At 40.2% G+C, this 14,265-nt stretch overlaps 1 protein-coding gene across 8 annotated transcripts in view; it reads left to right on the top strand.

Annotated features, from left to right (window-relative positions):
* Window positions 1-14,265, top strand: part of LOC100868461 (dystrophin) — a 410,667-nt gene that overhangs the window by 86,268 nt on the left and 310,134 nt on the right. For all 8 annotated transcript variants that reach the window (XM_086912122.1, XM_086912124.1, XM_086912121.1 and 5 more), the window contains one exon: window positions 7,871-7,976. In XM_086912122.1, the coding sequence (XP_086768248.1) occupies window positions 7,871-7,976 (106 nt within the window). The remainder of the gene's footprint in view (window positions 1-7,870; window positions 7,977-14,265) is intronic.

Raw genomic sequence — 14,265 nt, 5'->3', positions numbered from 1 at the left:
TTTTTCCCTTCCTTTGGTCGGTGGTGGTTCGCTTCTTTACCGGCCGCAATGCAATAACACCGTTTCCCCCTTTGACGTTACCCTGTTCCCCGCGAGGATAGCCACGGCGAACCGCTTTACCGGGCAAATAGAAAAGAAAATTAACGACATGAGTGGAAATCTTCTTACCAAAAACCATGCTGGTTTCGCCGAGTTTTTTCTGGTTTAGATCCACAATTGGAGAGATATCCTTTGTTACCGTTGTAATTCTACTTTCTTTTTGCCCCTCTTCTTGCCTCGTTTTCTTCGCTCTTTCCTTGTACCCTTTCTTTCTTCCCTCCTTTCTTCCTTTTCTCCACGAGTAGGCGAGTGTTTTTCGAGGCTATATCCCAGAATGGTAACTTTCTTACATCACGTCCGGAACAGCGTCTCGTTACTCTTGCAACTTTGCGATCGTTAGTTCCGGCTGCGAGGCGAAACTGCAACACTAAACGTACTAAACGACTCGTACGTTTCCTCCTCTCCGCGGCGGTAATTCGCGCCTGGCTCGCATTAATTATCGATCAATCCCTAAACTGTTGAGCCCTCCTCGCGCCCCCCCGGTATTTGATTGCTTGTAGGGATTCTTTTTACGAGTTAAACGGCAATCCTTTGGTTTTTTAAAGGATTTTGTTAATTAAAAGAATAACGCGATGTTTAAATTCTAAAAGAGAAGAAGAAACGTCAAGACGACGATAATTACGTGCAGTGATTAAAAGTAATTCGAGAACGGTCTTGTAGGCAAATTCATCCAATTCGAATATTTTTGGCAGAAATTTTGTTTGAAGAAGTAAAATAAAAATTCCGGTTCTATGATCTTGCTTGAGAATATATTTTTTCGAGAAAAATAGTGCGACGCGTCTGAATATTTTACATATTCAATGTTTCGTTCTATTTCACAGAATCGCATTTAAAAAAAAAACAATTATTAAGGATGCATTTCCACTCTTCGTAAAAAAAAAAAAAAAAAATTCGTGTATATATTTTCGATAAGTTTATTCACGACGACCGATTCGAATTCACTTTCACGAAAAAATCCGGGTGGAATAATTGGAATCTCGTAAATTTCAAGAAACGATCGTTCAGTAGTATCGTGTCAAGATAATTTTCACACGAATTATGTAAAATTTGTTGCGTCGTTTTATTATAGTTAGTCGATCGGAACGAATTATGGGATTATTGGAATCACGGTGTCGTTCGTCGATCTCTATCTAATCGCGCACGAATTTCCGTTTAACGAGCCATAATTTTGCCATCGGTGGCAAAGCTTTTCACGAGATGTTCGTTAATATCCACATTCGAGTCCAGTTTTCGCTGACAGGATTATACCCTGTCTGTGCCATCTCCCCCGGCATTTCCATTAACGAAACTATCGTACAACAACTAACGTGCACCGTCGTCCGCCATCTCCGCTCGCCGAATTCGGTTTCGTTTCATTAAAAATTAGTCAGCCGTTTTACCGATCGATCAGCTACGTCATCCGTTGATGCTCGCATTATTCGTATTCGCAAACCTCGTCTCGTGAACGTAGCTATTTCAATTTCCTCTCGACAAGCTTGCGTGTCACCGGTGCGTGTCATCCGTTAAAACCCCTTGGAACGAATATCTCGAGATATTTTTTTTTCCCCGAGGAAAACCAATCTCGTAAACAAGACACCAAGCCTCCATCTTCCCTGAAATGGAGAAGAGAACACATTTTTTTCACAGAGATTAAAAACGATCGTACGTTGCAATTAATTGTAAACTCGCGGTAGAACTGGCGCGTCCACTCAAGCCCTGTCTCTCGCGCAGTAGAACAGCCATACAATTAAAGCTACATTTCTGTCGGACACGTTCCATATTTCTCTCGTTGTTGTAACCCTTGCTCATTTTCTACGTCACTTTTATTCCTTCCATCGAAGAGTTAGTTAGGAAAATAAAATTTTGTAAGACTTTGTTCGACATTCTCGATACTTTTTCACGCGACAACAAGTTTGATTCGCGATTACGCGTTAGAGCTGATCATCCAAGTTTGCAACGATTACCAAGAACAGTGATGAAACAATAAGACGCATGTTTGTCGTTTATAAAGACACGCGACAACAAGTTAGATTCGCGATTACGTATTAGAGTTTACGTATCATCCAAGTTTAGTCGTACTTTGCAACGATTACCAAGAACAGAAGAGCGAAATGATGAAACAAGGGGTGAGACGCATCTCTGTCGTTTATAAGGAAATATTTCATGGTTGGAAAAGTTATTCGGGGTTGACGAGGGTTTAACCGGCAATTTATCTTGCGTCCATCGTGCGCAACGCATTCTTCGAAGAGATGGGAAGAGCGCGGGGGGCTCCTCCTTCGCGATAACACAGACTTCTTCGCCGATCGGTCCATAACTTCCTCTTTCAATTACGTTCTAATTGGATTCGTAGGAAAAGACGTCCGACAGCTTCGCTCGTCCCGATTATTCAACCGAGTTTTAACTCGAGTTTTCGAGAAAAGAGAAATCGTGCTCGAAGCTTTAACTTAGCTTCAACGGTTAAGGAAACGATGTCGATCCGATTTTCGTTCGTTTCGTTCTTTTTCTCTTTTTTTTTTTTTAGAGAAAGTATTATTTTGAGATGACTGTGATGAATGATAAGAAAGGATATGAACTAATAACACGTGGTGGAGCGTATGGGAATAGAAGAAGGAATATATGGGAATGAAGAAAGGTAGAAATTGATTAAACGAGTATTAGAAAATTAATGTAAGGTAGAGGTTTGCGAGGAAGGAATGCTCGATCAGATACGCGGAGTCAACGTATACTGTGTTGGCGTTGTTAGCATCGAGGGGCAGTTTTCATTTGCATACTCGGATAAAATAGATTACGCGGTTAGATATTAAAGAGAACGAAAGAGAGAGAGAGAGAGCAGGAGAAACATGATTTCAAACCGTTCGTCAAACATTATCGCTCGTATTTTATCTTCTCCATTGAACGATGTGTTATCGTTCGCGAAGCGAAATTTCCTATGATTTAGTCAACCCGGTGGCGCACCGTTAATTATTCAAGACTTATCTGAAACAACATGCGGCCTGTTGTGCGGCGAGGGAAATTGCAATTACGCGTGTGTCTGAACCGCCGGCTTTTCACGACTGTACAAACTTAATGGCGTAATAACGCGACGCGAAAAGAAGCTAACCGTGTCAAGGATGGGAGATAATCCTCTTCTTTAATAAAAGAAGAAAACGAAGAAAAAGGAAAAAAGTGGATGAAAATCCGAGACGAGGCGGAATAGTTGATGCTGTAGAAGCGAATTATACCAATTTTTTTTTTCTCTCCACTCTTTCGTTTTTCCCCCACGTTTCGCGAACATTAATTAAGATTACTAAGTCGTGTTGTGCCGCTCGTGTACGTGCATCGGTACACGAAAAAAAAAGGAGGGGGAAAAACGGAGAGAAAAAGAAATGAAATGAAATATATATATATATAAAGAGAGAGAGGGGGAAAAAAAAAGAAAAAAAAATGTATGACCGAAAACGCAGTCGGTTCGTAGAACGGATTAAAATGGACGCGACAGGAGGCGTTTTCTGGATATCACTTTTTCAACGCGAACGATAACATTCAGAATGTTGCAGAGGCACCTGGTATCTATTGAAATTCCCGTGGCTCCTGTTTCAACGGTTCAAATCCTACGGGTTTTCCATACGGGTTATAAAAGAGAGACGAGAATGTGACAAGCTACTCTGCCTTTTCAACGAATTGGCGCACTGTTCGGTTAACGTTTCGATCTATGCTTACCCTTTCGATTCAACGCCATCGATATCCCTTTTCGTTCGGAGAAGGATATCGAAGGATATCGAGAAGGGACGATTAAACGTGATTAACGTGGATTGGAATGACGAATGTGATGGGAAGGGAACGAAGGTTGTCGAAGTTTTAATCTGTCTGTTCGCGTAGCTTTGCTGTATACCTTGTTCATTATTTCGTTTCTCCGAAAGAAAGAAATTCCATAATCTTTGGAAGGATTTGGCGAGCATCTTACGTGTTTCAAAATTTAAAACTCTAAAAATTTCGGATCTTTTTTAATTCCAGAAGGCGATTCGTAATTATAGAAATCTAGAATTCTGAAATTCAAGAATCCTGGAATTCTAAAACTTTTTAGACGCGGAATTTATGGAACTCCAAGTACTTCGAAACTTCAGAGACTCTTCTAGGAACAAAAGAATTTCCAGAAAACCCATAAATAATTCTCAGATTCTTAAAAAATTTTTAAAATTCCTCATCGTTTTAATCCACGATACGAGCATCTGATATTGCGATGCATCGAATCCCTCTTCGCCTTTTTTTTTTCTTTTTTCTTTTTTTTTCACACTATTCATGATTCGAGCGCACAGAGGTAACACGGTTGTTTCGCATGCAAAATACATCCGCGTAAAATTCGAACGCGTCCTTGGTCGATGGTCTCTTCAACGCCACTCGTCCCCCCATAAATCTCGTTGCATTTTCACGTAACATTAACGGAGTTCGTTTCACGCATGACGAAGTCACCAGTTATCCAAGTGTCCCGAGTGGACGCTCTTGTCTTTAACTTTGTATCTGCATAACGATGCGATGCATCACCATACATTATATCGAACGGGTCGGGCTCGTTTCCATATTTTCGTGCCTCCTCGCCTTCTTCAGCTTCTCTGCTTCGCTCCATATATATATATATATATGGAGGTGAGTTTTCCATGCCGTCGGTGACACGGAAGTAACGCAACGATCGATTACACGCGAGGCTTATAAATAACTTCGTTTATGCGCGGTCGTACGAAGTTGGGATTAAAAACGGACGATCGAAAAAAGAATCGTCAGGTTTATACGAAATTATAAATAGATTCATATAATTGGATTGTGTATACGTATAATAAGAGTTTATCTAATTGCTTTCGTCCGGCTTAATAAGTGATTAATTTATGAGAGGATTTTCGGTGTATCGAGTATTACGAGTTTGCAAGTCTCTTAGAAAGTAGGGTCGTTTGTTTATATTAGTTTGAACAAACAAAAATTATTTGTGTATAATAGAAATTTTTTTCATCAATTATGATTCTTTTTTTTATTCGTTTAATTTAGAAAGAATTCACGTTCACACGAGAGAGAAATATTTTATTATGAGATATTTTTCTTAAAATAACGTAGCGAAGAAATATATTTCCAATTATATTAAATGGGATCCGTGGATAAGTGGATGTATCGGATAATATAAAAGCTGAAAAGTTAAGGTTTAATCGGTATTAAAATTTTCATTCGTTCGTATAAACGGAAAAATTTCACTTTACACGAAAAAACAAGGAACGAAAGTTATCCATTTCGAAAGCTATTAAGGGCATGTTGAAAATTTGATCGGATATAAAGTCAAAAGTGGAACTATCCCTTGACGAGAAGAAAGAAAATGGATTACCAAGATTAACAGAGTAATCCGGCCAGTTTCGATCCGGCTAATTCGACGACACACAGCTGACGGAGATAGAGGGCGGGTTCAGTATCGAGCGAAATTGGATGTGGCTGTTCGGTGATAAAAAAAAAAATCCCCCGAGACTATTAAGATATTCGATATATCGATCATCGGTTCGATACTTTCGTCGATATTTTCTTCTTCTTTTTTTTTTTATATAACACGCGATGTTATCTCTAAGTAAACTAAAGAATAAATTTTCGAATTATTTTTCCACTCGCGCAATCGGCCCGTAATTCATCCAAACTCTATTCACAGTTAAACGAATAAAACCGTGAAACGTTCAATTCATTTTATAACACGCGATATTACGATCTCTACGAGAAGAAATGAATTTTCGAATTTTTTCCCATGGATGTAATCGGTCCATAACTCGTTCAAATCCCGCCCACAGTTCGTTATTATCGAAAGGATTAACGTTATAATGACGTTAAACGAACATTTTCTTTTTTCTTTTTTTTTTTTTGGAAAGCTGGGAATTTTTTTACAATACACGTTTCCTCCCATTTGTGTAATCGATCCATAATTTATTTACTCACAAATTTGTCGACAACAATTTGCCAAACGAAAAGAGACGTAATATCGTTAAACGATCAACGTTGTGGAGGATTGAACGTTTCACGGTTAGTCGACTATATAGGAGAATTAATTTGATCGTTAGGCGAGAATGGGATTAGGATTCGGTGTAGTCGGGCGCGAAAGAGGCAGTCGTTCGCCTCTTTTCCTTTCATCTCGCCACGCTCCAGATTAGCAAGGCTTAACACGGTTATTGTTTTCGTAATCCTCCGAGTATCTCCGGTTCGATAAACATTTTCCCACGTAATCACGATCGCGTGTGAACGCGAATACCTCTTCGACTTAATAATAAGTCTCATTATTTGAATCATTAATCCCGGGAGGGGGATGAATAATTATTAATGAAACGTCGTCGATGAGGGTATCGTTTGCGTCCACGATGATCGAACGAACGATAAAGATAAAGATGAATTTGTGGAAGCTGGAGAAGCTTTTAAGGTTTTCAAGACTTTGAGTTTCCTCTGTTGCATCTTTTGTCTAGATTGCATCGTTTGGCTCGATCCCACCGCCAAGAAAAATTTCTTTCAAAGAATTCAGTTTTCAAAGACACGATCCCTCGTATATATACACACACACACGATGGCACGAATCTTTTTTCTTCTTTCCTCGTGAAAATAAGCTTTCGAGTACCGAAAGAAGGCTTGGAAATCTCATAAATTTATTCATATTTCCTTTTGTAGCCTCGTTTCAATTAGATAAATTGATACTTTTAATCAGCTTAAAAGACTCTGAATGAAATACGGGTAAATTCTGCTCGCTTTGGTAGAACGAGAAAAGTTGTGATATTCGTTTATCATATACCCGCCCTGAATGCTGATGCGCATCAATAACGAGATGCGGGGACGGATGCAACAACGATTTCAGCAAGTCATTTTAATACATTCCATCTACTTTCCATCCGAATGTAAAGAGGGAAGTTTTAATTAGTTGCCGTTTCGCGTGATTTTATTACACGCTCGTAATAATCGGGCGCGATGACAGAACAGGATAATAATACACGTTTCGTTCGCAATATGCTAATGAGGTTTTCAAAAAGCCCGGAGCCCCCCTCCCCGTGCTTCCAACAATGGGCTGCGAAAATGGTAGCTCGGTTTCTAGAATGTCTACGACCGATCGATAGGCTCGTGTAGTAGAAACCAGTTACAGCGAAGAGGCAGAAACAGGTGATCGACCCGTACCATTTCGTAGAACGTTTTACGCTTCGTGGGGAGAGGGGAATATACATTTATATTTCATGAATATTTTTCCACGCGGAGAAAATTAAAAAAAAAAAAAAAAAAGAAATGTTTTACAAAAGAAAAAAAAAAACGGAGAATCGATTCGATTCCAATCAAAATTTCGATAGTTTACGGTTATTTACCGAATGATTGTTGATCGATCGTACTTTTTGTTATCAATTTTGATTTATCGCATGCTACGTATTTGTATTGCGGTTTCAATTAAAAAAAAAATAAATAAAAATAAAAAGAAAAAAAAAGGAAAATGTAAATATAAGAATAAAAATCAGATATTTTTTTTTCACGAAATAAATAGTGGAACACCAGTCATTGCGGCCTGATCCAACAAAAATTTCAAAGTATTCGAGTATTAGGTTGATTTTTGATCGATAAAACCTTCTATGGATACGGATATAAATTTTGATTTACTGCGTATTAAAAAAAAAAAAAAAAAAAAAGGAAAAATACACGTATATAGATAGTCGAAAAAGAGGCATCGTTCTCGTTCGTCGTTTTCAATCGAGGCGTTTAGTCTCTTTTAAAAAAAATTGTAAACTATGACGTTTTAATAACTGAATTAATTCTTGTTTGGCTTGTACAGGATGTGCTACGAGAGCTGGGGCAGAAAAAGCCGCAGTTGGACGAGCTGGTGCACACGGCGGAAGCGCTTCGCGCGGACACGAATAGACAGCAAGTGCACGGCAAAGGTAAGCTCATTTTTATCCGTTTCAACGCTTTTTAATTCCCAGAAAATTTTTATTTTCGCCTCCCCATTTAACCCATATCGCTTTCATTATCATTCTCGATTATTTATCGCCGTGCTCGATTCGACGCTTACCTTTGATTCGTTCGTCCAGTTGTAAAAAGAATAATTTTCTTCCTCGTGTAAAATATAAAACGTATCGGACGTATCAGAAACGAAAACCGGAAGATGGAATTCAATGATAACGAAGAAGAAGTGTCTTCATCGCGATGGATCGATATAATACGTATCGATAACCAACACGACTTTAATAAGTTTTTGTCACCGTAATTGATAGCACGGTTACCGCTCGCCAAGCACTTTTCACTTCCTCGACGAATTTCAGAAGTTTAATTATCGGCCTTGATTGCTCGGCCAAAGCCTGTAATAAATTGAACCATCCGTTCGGTTGGACAGCTACTTATTATACCGAGTATCTTGCTCCACACCGTTCTTTCCGAACGTTTCTTTTCTCGTCTGATTGAATGGATCTGCGTGCGCAAGAGTCCTTTCCACGGAGTCAGCGGACTTCTTATGAAATCGTCAATTTGTCTTTTTCCGTACGTACAGTATCCAGATCATTCCAACTCGAATACAATTGTATTCGATCCAAAAATTTCGCGAAAAGAATTTTTTTCAAACGATTCTATTCCTTTTCTCGTCCCGTCTCGATAGAGTTCTTCGATATTTCTCGGAAATTGCAAGTCTCTCGTATCAGGAATTTTTAACTGATTAATTTTTCCTCGTTTCAATCTCCGTTCAAAAGAGAATTCTCTCTCTCTCTCTCATTTCTCAATATCTGGAGAGGAAAATGAATAATATTTATCCTCCCCTATTATCGACCACCATTAATATTTTTCACCATTAATAATTAGAGCCGTTCAATCGAAGAATCATCGGTCCATCTGGCCGTTGGAAATTACCTGAGATAACCGTTTGAAGGGTGGGATTCGATTTATTCGGAAACTTTTTAAATCGTCGCGAATCTGGCGCGGATTGACGCGATGGAGGGTCGAGCGCGGAGATTAACGGCGGTGCCGTTAATTGTTTCAAGAGCCCTGGAAAACTCTCTCTCTCTCTCTCTCTCTCTTTCTCTCTTCCCCCCGCCGATGTCGCATTGTTCCTTCTATATTAGCGTGCCGGTACTTGTCAGTCCCGTCTGCTACCACTACCACGCTCGTGCATTATAGCCAGACGATTCTTTCGTCCATTGTTTCCAACAGGGCGGCCCACTCTGCCCTATGAAATAGGGAAGAAAGGGCTCGCCTACCAAGCCCTATCAAACAGTTGGTGGCCATCCCTTGCGGTAATGCGTTCCTCTTTCGAGAATTCTTATTAATACGCGCCTTCTCTTCTCTCTCCCCTGTTCAACCACCACGTTGCATCAATGTTGCGTGCCGATGGAATTTGACAATTTCTTTCTCTCGTGATAAATGTAGGGAATGAATTTTAAAAAAAAAGAAAAGTGTGCTGTCATTAATTAAGAAACCGCGAGATCGGACGAAGAGATTCCACTTCTCTTCCACAGCGGGTTATGGAAGGAAGGATATTGCACTTTGAAACGCAAAAATCTACGTCCCAGTAGAACTTGGGGGGTAGAAAAACTTCAATGTACCAGTGGAGGTTAACACGGTGTGTCAAAAGTTTATCGTTTGGCGGGTAGATGGAAAAATAAAAAGCTACCTCCTCCTTTTATCGATTTAAAAATCGCTAGCGGGGGTGGCGAACTCGATGTCTGGTTTTTCGTCTTGGCTGGCGTGCACGTGCCTCCTCGAGATTGAACTCGATGGGCCGACACGGCAACTCCGGTTATATCGAAAGGTGGCCGTATTTCGGCCGTTCTCCACGAGAGGAGATTTTTCATAACGTTATCAAACCACGCTGCTCGAAGTGTTGCTGTTCCCTTTAATTACCAGCACGAAACATCCGGGACATGCTAACGCTCTCGCGTTTCATCGCTTCGTTTCTTCCCTCCTCTCCTCCTTGCTCTTCTCGTTTGTATCTACTATCTTTCGTCACTTCTTCCATTTTGTTTCACTCGCTGTTGCGTATAGAGAACGCACTTCCAACTTCGAGCATCGCGTTAATCGTAGGTATTTCTTTCCTCGAATAGAATAGAATATCTCGAGCTCAAGGATATTAATATTAGGATCGATATCGTGCATATTCGTTATTCGTAATTATGAGCCAGTCAGAAAATATCTCGTCGACGATACTCTTATTACCGATTTACGTTATTAATTCGCGCAGAAGTATTCGAGGATGAGATAAACGCGATATTTAAAGCGATTTCGCTCGGAATGAAGATGGTTGGAGGGAAGAAATTTCCCTCGCCTCGTTTACATAAATGTTTCTTCGCGTTAAATTAACCGGAGTAGAAATCTGTTGGTTTATTGAATATGCATCGGAGTCAAGATAGGATGGTTTCAGTTTAAAATACGAGACTTCTCGGTTGTTGGAGCTACTCGATATCGGTTTCGGTTTATTTCTTCCCGGGGAAAAAAGATGTAGACGGATGCATCCGGCTGTGGCGCGTATTCTACCTCGTCGCATCGATTCCTTTTCAACCGGATTTCGTATTCGTCGCCACCACTTGGGCGACTTGTGGCGAATAACCGTGGGCGAAGCAATAGAAGGGAAAAAGTGGAAAACGTCTCGAGATAAGGCATCGTTTCCCCTCTTTTGTTCCGTGCGACGGTTACGTTCGGCCTTTCTTCGTTCACCAACTTTCTTCCAGCTGGATTCCACGCGTTGTCTTTAAGCATGCCGTCGCTTAATCGAATACTTGATCCGCTTCGGCATTGTTGCCAAAACTCCCAAGGCGGAATGAAATTCTTGTCCTCTTGATTAAACTCCAACTATCGGCAGGACGGGTTAAAAGATTTTCGCCGGCCGAATCGTGGTGAAGAATTAAACAAATTTTTCCTCTCCTTTCCTTAAAAAATTAGGATATCGAGAATAAATTGGAACGAATTCGGCTTCAAATTGAAACGTTCGAGGAAACGATCATCCCCTCCAGCCAACGTCGAATTCGCAAAGGGTGAGGCGAAATTGGCGAATAATATTTACATCATCGTGTCTACCGAGATTCGTCGCACATAAGCGTGATCATTTGCATAAACGTATTTCGCGTATATGCGTGCCAAATATACGTATTGCCAAGCGTATATTAATAATTATAGAAACGCGTTAACGGCCGATAATGCATTCTCGAGGTTGGCTCGAAAGCCTCCGCATCGCATTCCTGCGTCCAGCTTTCGGGATGCACGCCCACGTCGGCCGCGATGGTGGTAGGATCGTGTGCGAGGTAGCGGCCAACTCGTACCCAGCCAGGAATCTTTGGGAACAATCACCTCAAAGCCGAACGATGCGTGCATCGCGATAGAATGATCGTTACACGCAACACCCTTTCGGGATAAATCGTGCCAATAACGCGCTCCTCGTTTCTTACGTCGTTTTCCTTTCGAACTTTTAATCTCGTGAACGAGAATTTTACATTAAAAGTTGCGTCCGTCGGGTTTTCTAAAACATTTGAAAGCGTTGCATTAACCCAATCGCATCGAACGATGATGGTATCTCCACCATATGCAATATTCGTACCAGCCGACATGTATTTGTCAAGTTCAATCTTTTAGTATTGTGCGTGCAAAATTTTGGAATTTTATCTTTTTGATTTTATATGATTTTTTTTTAAAGAACTATCATCCCTACATTCCCACTGGTAAAGTATTTAAATATGATGTCATTGGGTTAATATTCATGTTTGGAGTTGGTCGAATTTTTTCCTTTTTTTTTTTTCTTTGAGGAGAAGTTTCTCTTTTCCGTAATAAATTGAAATCGGTTCGAAACGGTGCTGCGCAACCTGTTGCGAAAAGGTTGGCATTCTCTTTATATTGAGATGTTTCATAATGGAGTCGATGAAGCACGGTCCTGCTTCTTGGAAGGGACCCATAAGGGGGATTAAGCGAGCCGAGAGAGTTATCGAATCTTGATTCACGGAGCGGAGGAGGATAGGCCTGGCTTTTATAACCGCAGGGAAAATGTTTTTATTAACACGAGGGGTTGTTTGATCTTCGAATGATGAATCGAGTCGTTGTGTTTGAAAAACACAGGACACCCAGTGTATATTGTCCAAGTAAATACGCAGAATCGATATGATAGCCGAGCAAACTATTCGCCACTCATTTTTCTATCGTTGCTCACATCATCCGCTATCATCCCAATTAATCGAGTATTTACGCGGTTTCTTCCTTTCATTCTCGCGAACCGGAATAATTCTTCTCCAAACTTCTTCCTTACATTCGACACAAACAGCAAAGCGTTTGTTTTACGTAACTCTTTAGTTCGAGAAAACAGATGTAATCGCGATACGAAAATGTTTCCTTCCCCCTGGAAACATATCCACGCTTTCTTAACTTAAGTTTCGCGTTAAGAGAGCGAAGCTTGTCGTCTTCTACGTTTATCCTATCCCGCGAGAAATATTCCCCTTTTTAGATTTTCCGTGGGGCGAAAATTTCCACCGACCGATTACTCCTCTTACACCCCTCGTTCCTCCTCGCAATTAACCCCTCCCTACCCGAATCTATGGCAACTAGGGAGCGTTGCATATCTCCACAAATTATACGTACTTTGGGTAACTTATTGCGACTAAGGTATCAGGACGCCTCCTCGCCTAATTGCTTAATTATGTCAATTAATGGGGGTGCAACGAAAGTTGCCAGCTCCGTTTCGCTTCCTCTCCGCTGGATGAAGTATGTCCGGAACGTTTCAGCCTCTGATATCCCTTTCGCCCCGACCGAGGGAGAATGTTCTTTGATTTTGTAGCGCGCGATTCTATTACAAATCGTAAATTGTTAATTATTCCGGAAATACGAGCTTAGCTTTAACAATCTCGATAGCAATTTGTTTCGATTTACATTCGATAGAGAAAGAGAGAGAAAGAGAGTTCGTTCGATTTTTTTCCTCGATTTGCTCGTTCGATATTTGTTTACTCAACCTTTTTCGATCTATTTATATACTTATCGCCGTCGTATTTGTCCATCGTGATTTATCCTTTCGTGATTCGGCAGAAATCATAGTTTTTGTTGCCGTTCAAGTTGTCGAGAAGAGAAGAAGTTAAGATTAATAGTGGGACGAAGGTTAATAAAATCTCTTCCATACTCGCTTCTGTTTGGGATTATTATTTCTTTTTTTTTTTTTTTAGAGAAAAACTCGCGTGGACGAGAGTCTGGAGACACGAGAAGGGAAAAATAGACAGTTGTAATAAATGAAATACTTGCTTTTATCGAACAGTAAACGAAACTTCTTTCTTCTCTTATATTCGTACTTCGAAAATTTAATTGAATCCAATTTAACGAGGAGAAGAACAAGTTCAGGTTTTCATTGTTTCTTTAAGTCAGTTTAGCTTGCTTTTGATCGGATAAAATTCAATACACTTGAAACGAAATTACATCTTCGAACGATTCTAATTCAGTTGATAACGGCCACACGCTTTTTCGATTAAGTAAAACCACTCGTTGATAGAGGCGCTTATTTTTCAATAAACTCGTGCGTTTTCTTCCACGTTTCTTTTCTTTTCTTTTTTTTTTACGAAAGAAAAGAAAAAAGAAAGAAAGAAGAGGAAGAAAAGGAAAAGGAGAGGTACAAACAAAATGGGAAATCGTTGATGGAGACATTACGCTCCCTCCATTACGCACGACGAAGCTGCTTAAGAGTCGGTGTTGTTCGAGAAGATTGCTTTTTCTCTCTGGGGAAAAAATTTGCTACCTCCGGCTGAAACCTGTCGTTTTGTGCATGGTCCAAGTTGTATTAGGGCATTAGCAGGCTAATTGGATTTAAAAATGCAGCCCGGCTTTCTGCTTCTGACACGTTTTCTTCTTTGATGCCTCGCAGCCTTTCGTGGCTTCCTGAATAGAGACGCATCGTGTACAATGTAATTTGTGGCCCAGAGTACATATTAGTTTGGGCTGAGGTAATTTCGCTTCAATTCGCTTCACCGTAGTTGTTCCTCCCCTTTTCGAAGAATCGTATTCTATATTTCTTTTTATTAATACCGCCGTCGATTGACAAGAAAATGCAAATGTTGCGTTAAATCGTTCGAAAAGAGTTATTTCTGGCTGGCGAAACGTCTCCATTCGCGAGAAATATCCATTCTCGAGAACAAATTTCAACAAAGTTTTACTCCCAAATGTATTTTGCGTTCTAAGTACGTTTTCGCGACGAGAATTGAAAGATCCCCTCGAAATCTTTTGATA

The sequence above is a fragment of the Apis florea genome, unplaced genomic scaffold, assembly GCF_048593485.1.
Source record: "Apis florea isolate Af1SG1 unplaced genomic scaffold, ASM4859348v1 contig_3367_pilon, whole genome shotgun sequence".
In the NCBI taxonomy this organism is placed as follows: domain Eukaryota; kingdom Metazoa; phylum Arthropoda; class Insecta; order Hymenoptera; family Apidae; genus Apis; species Apis florea.
The sequence above is the reverse complement of the archived record's forward strand: the minus strand, read 5'-3'. Positions and strand labels throughout refer to the sequence as shown.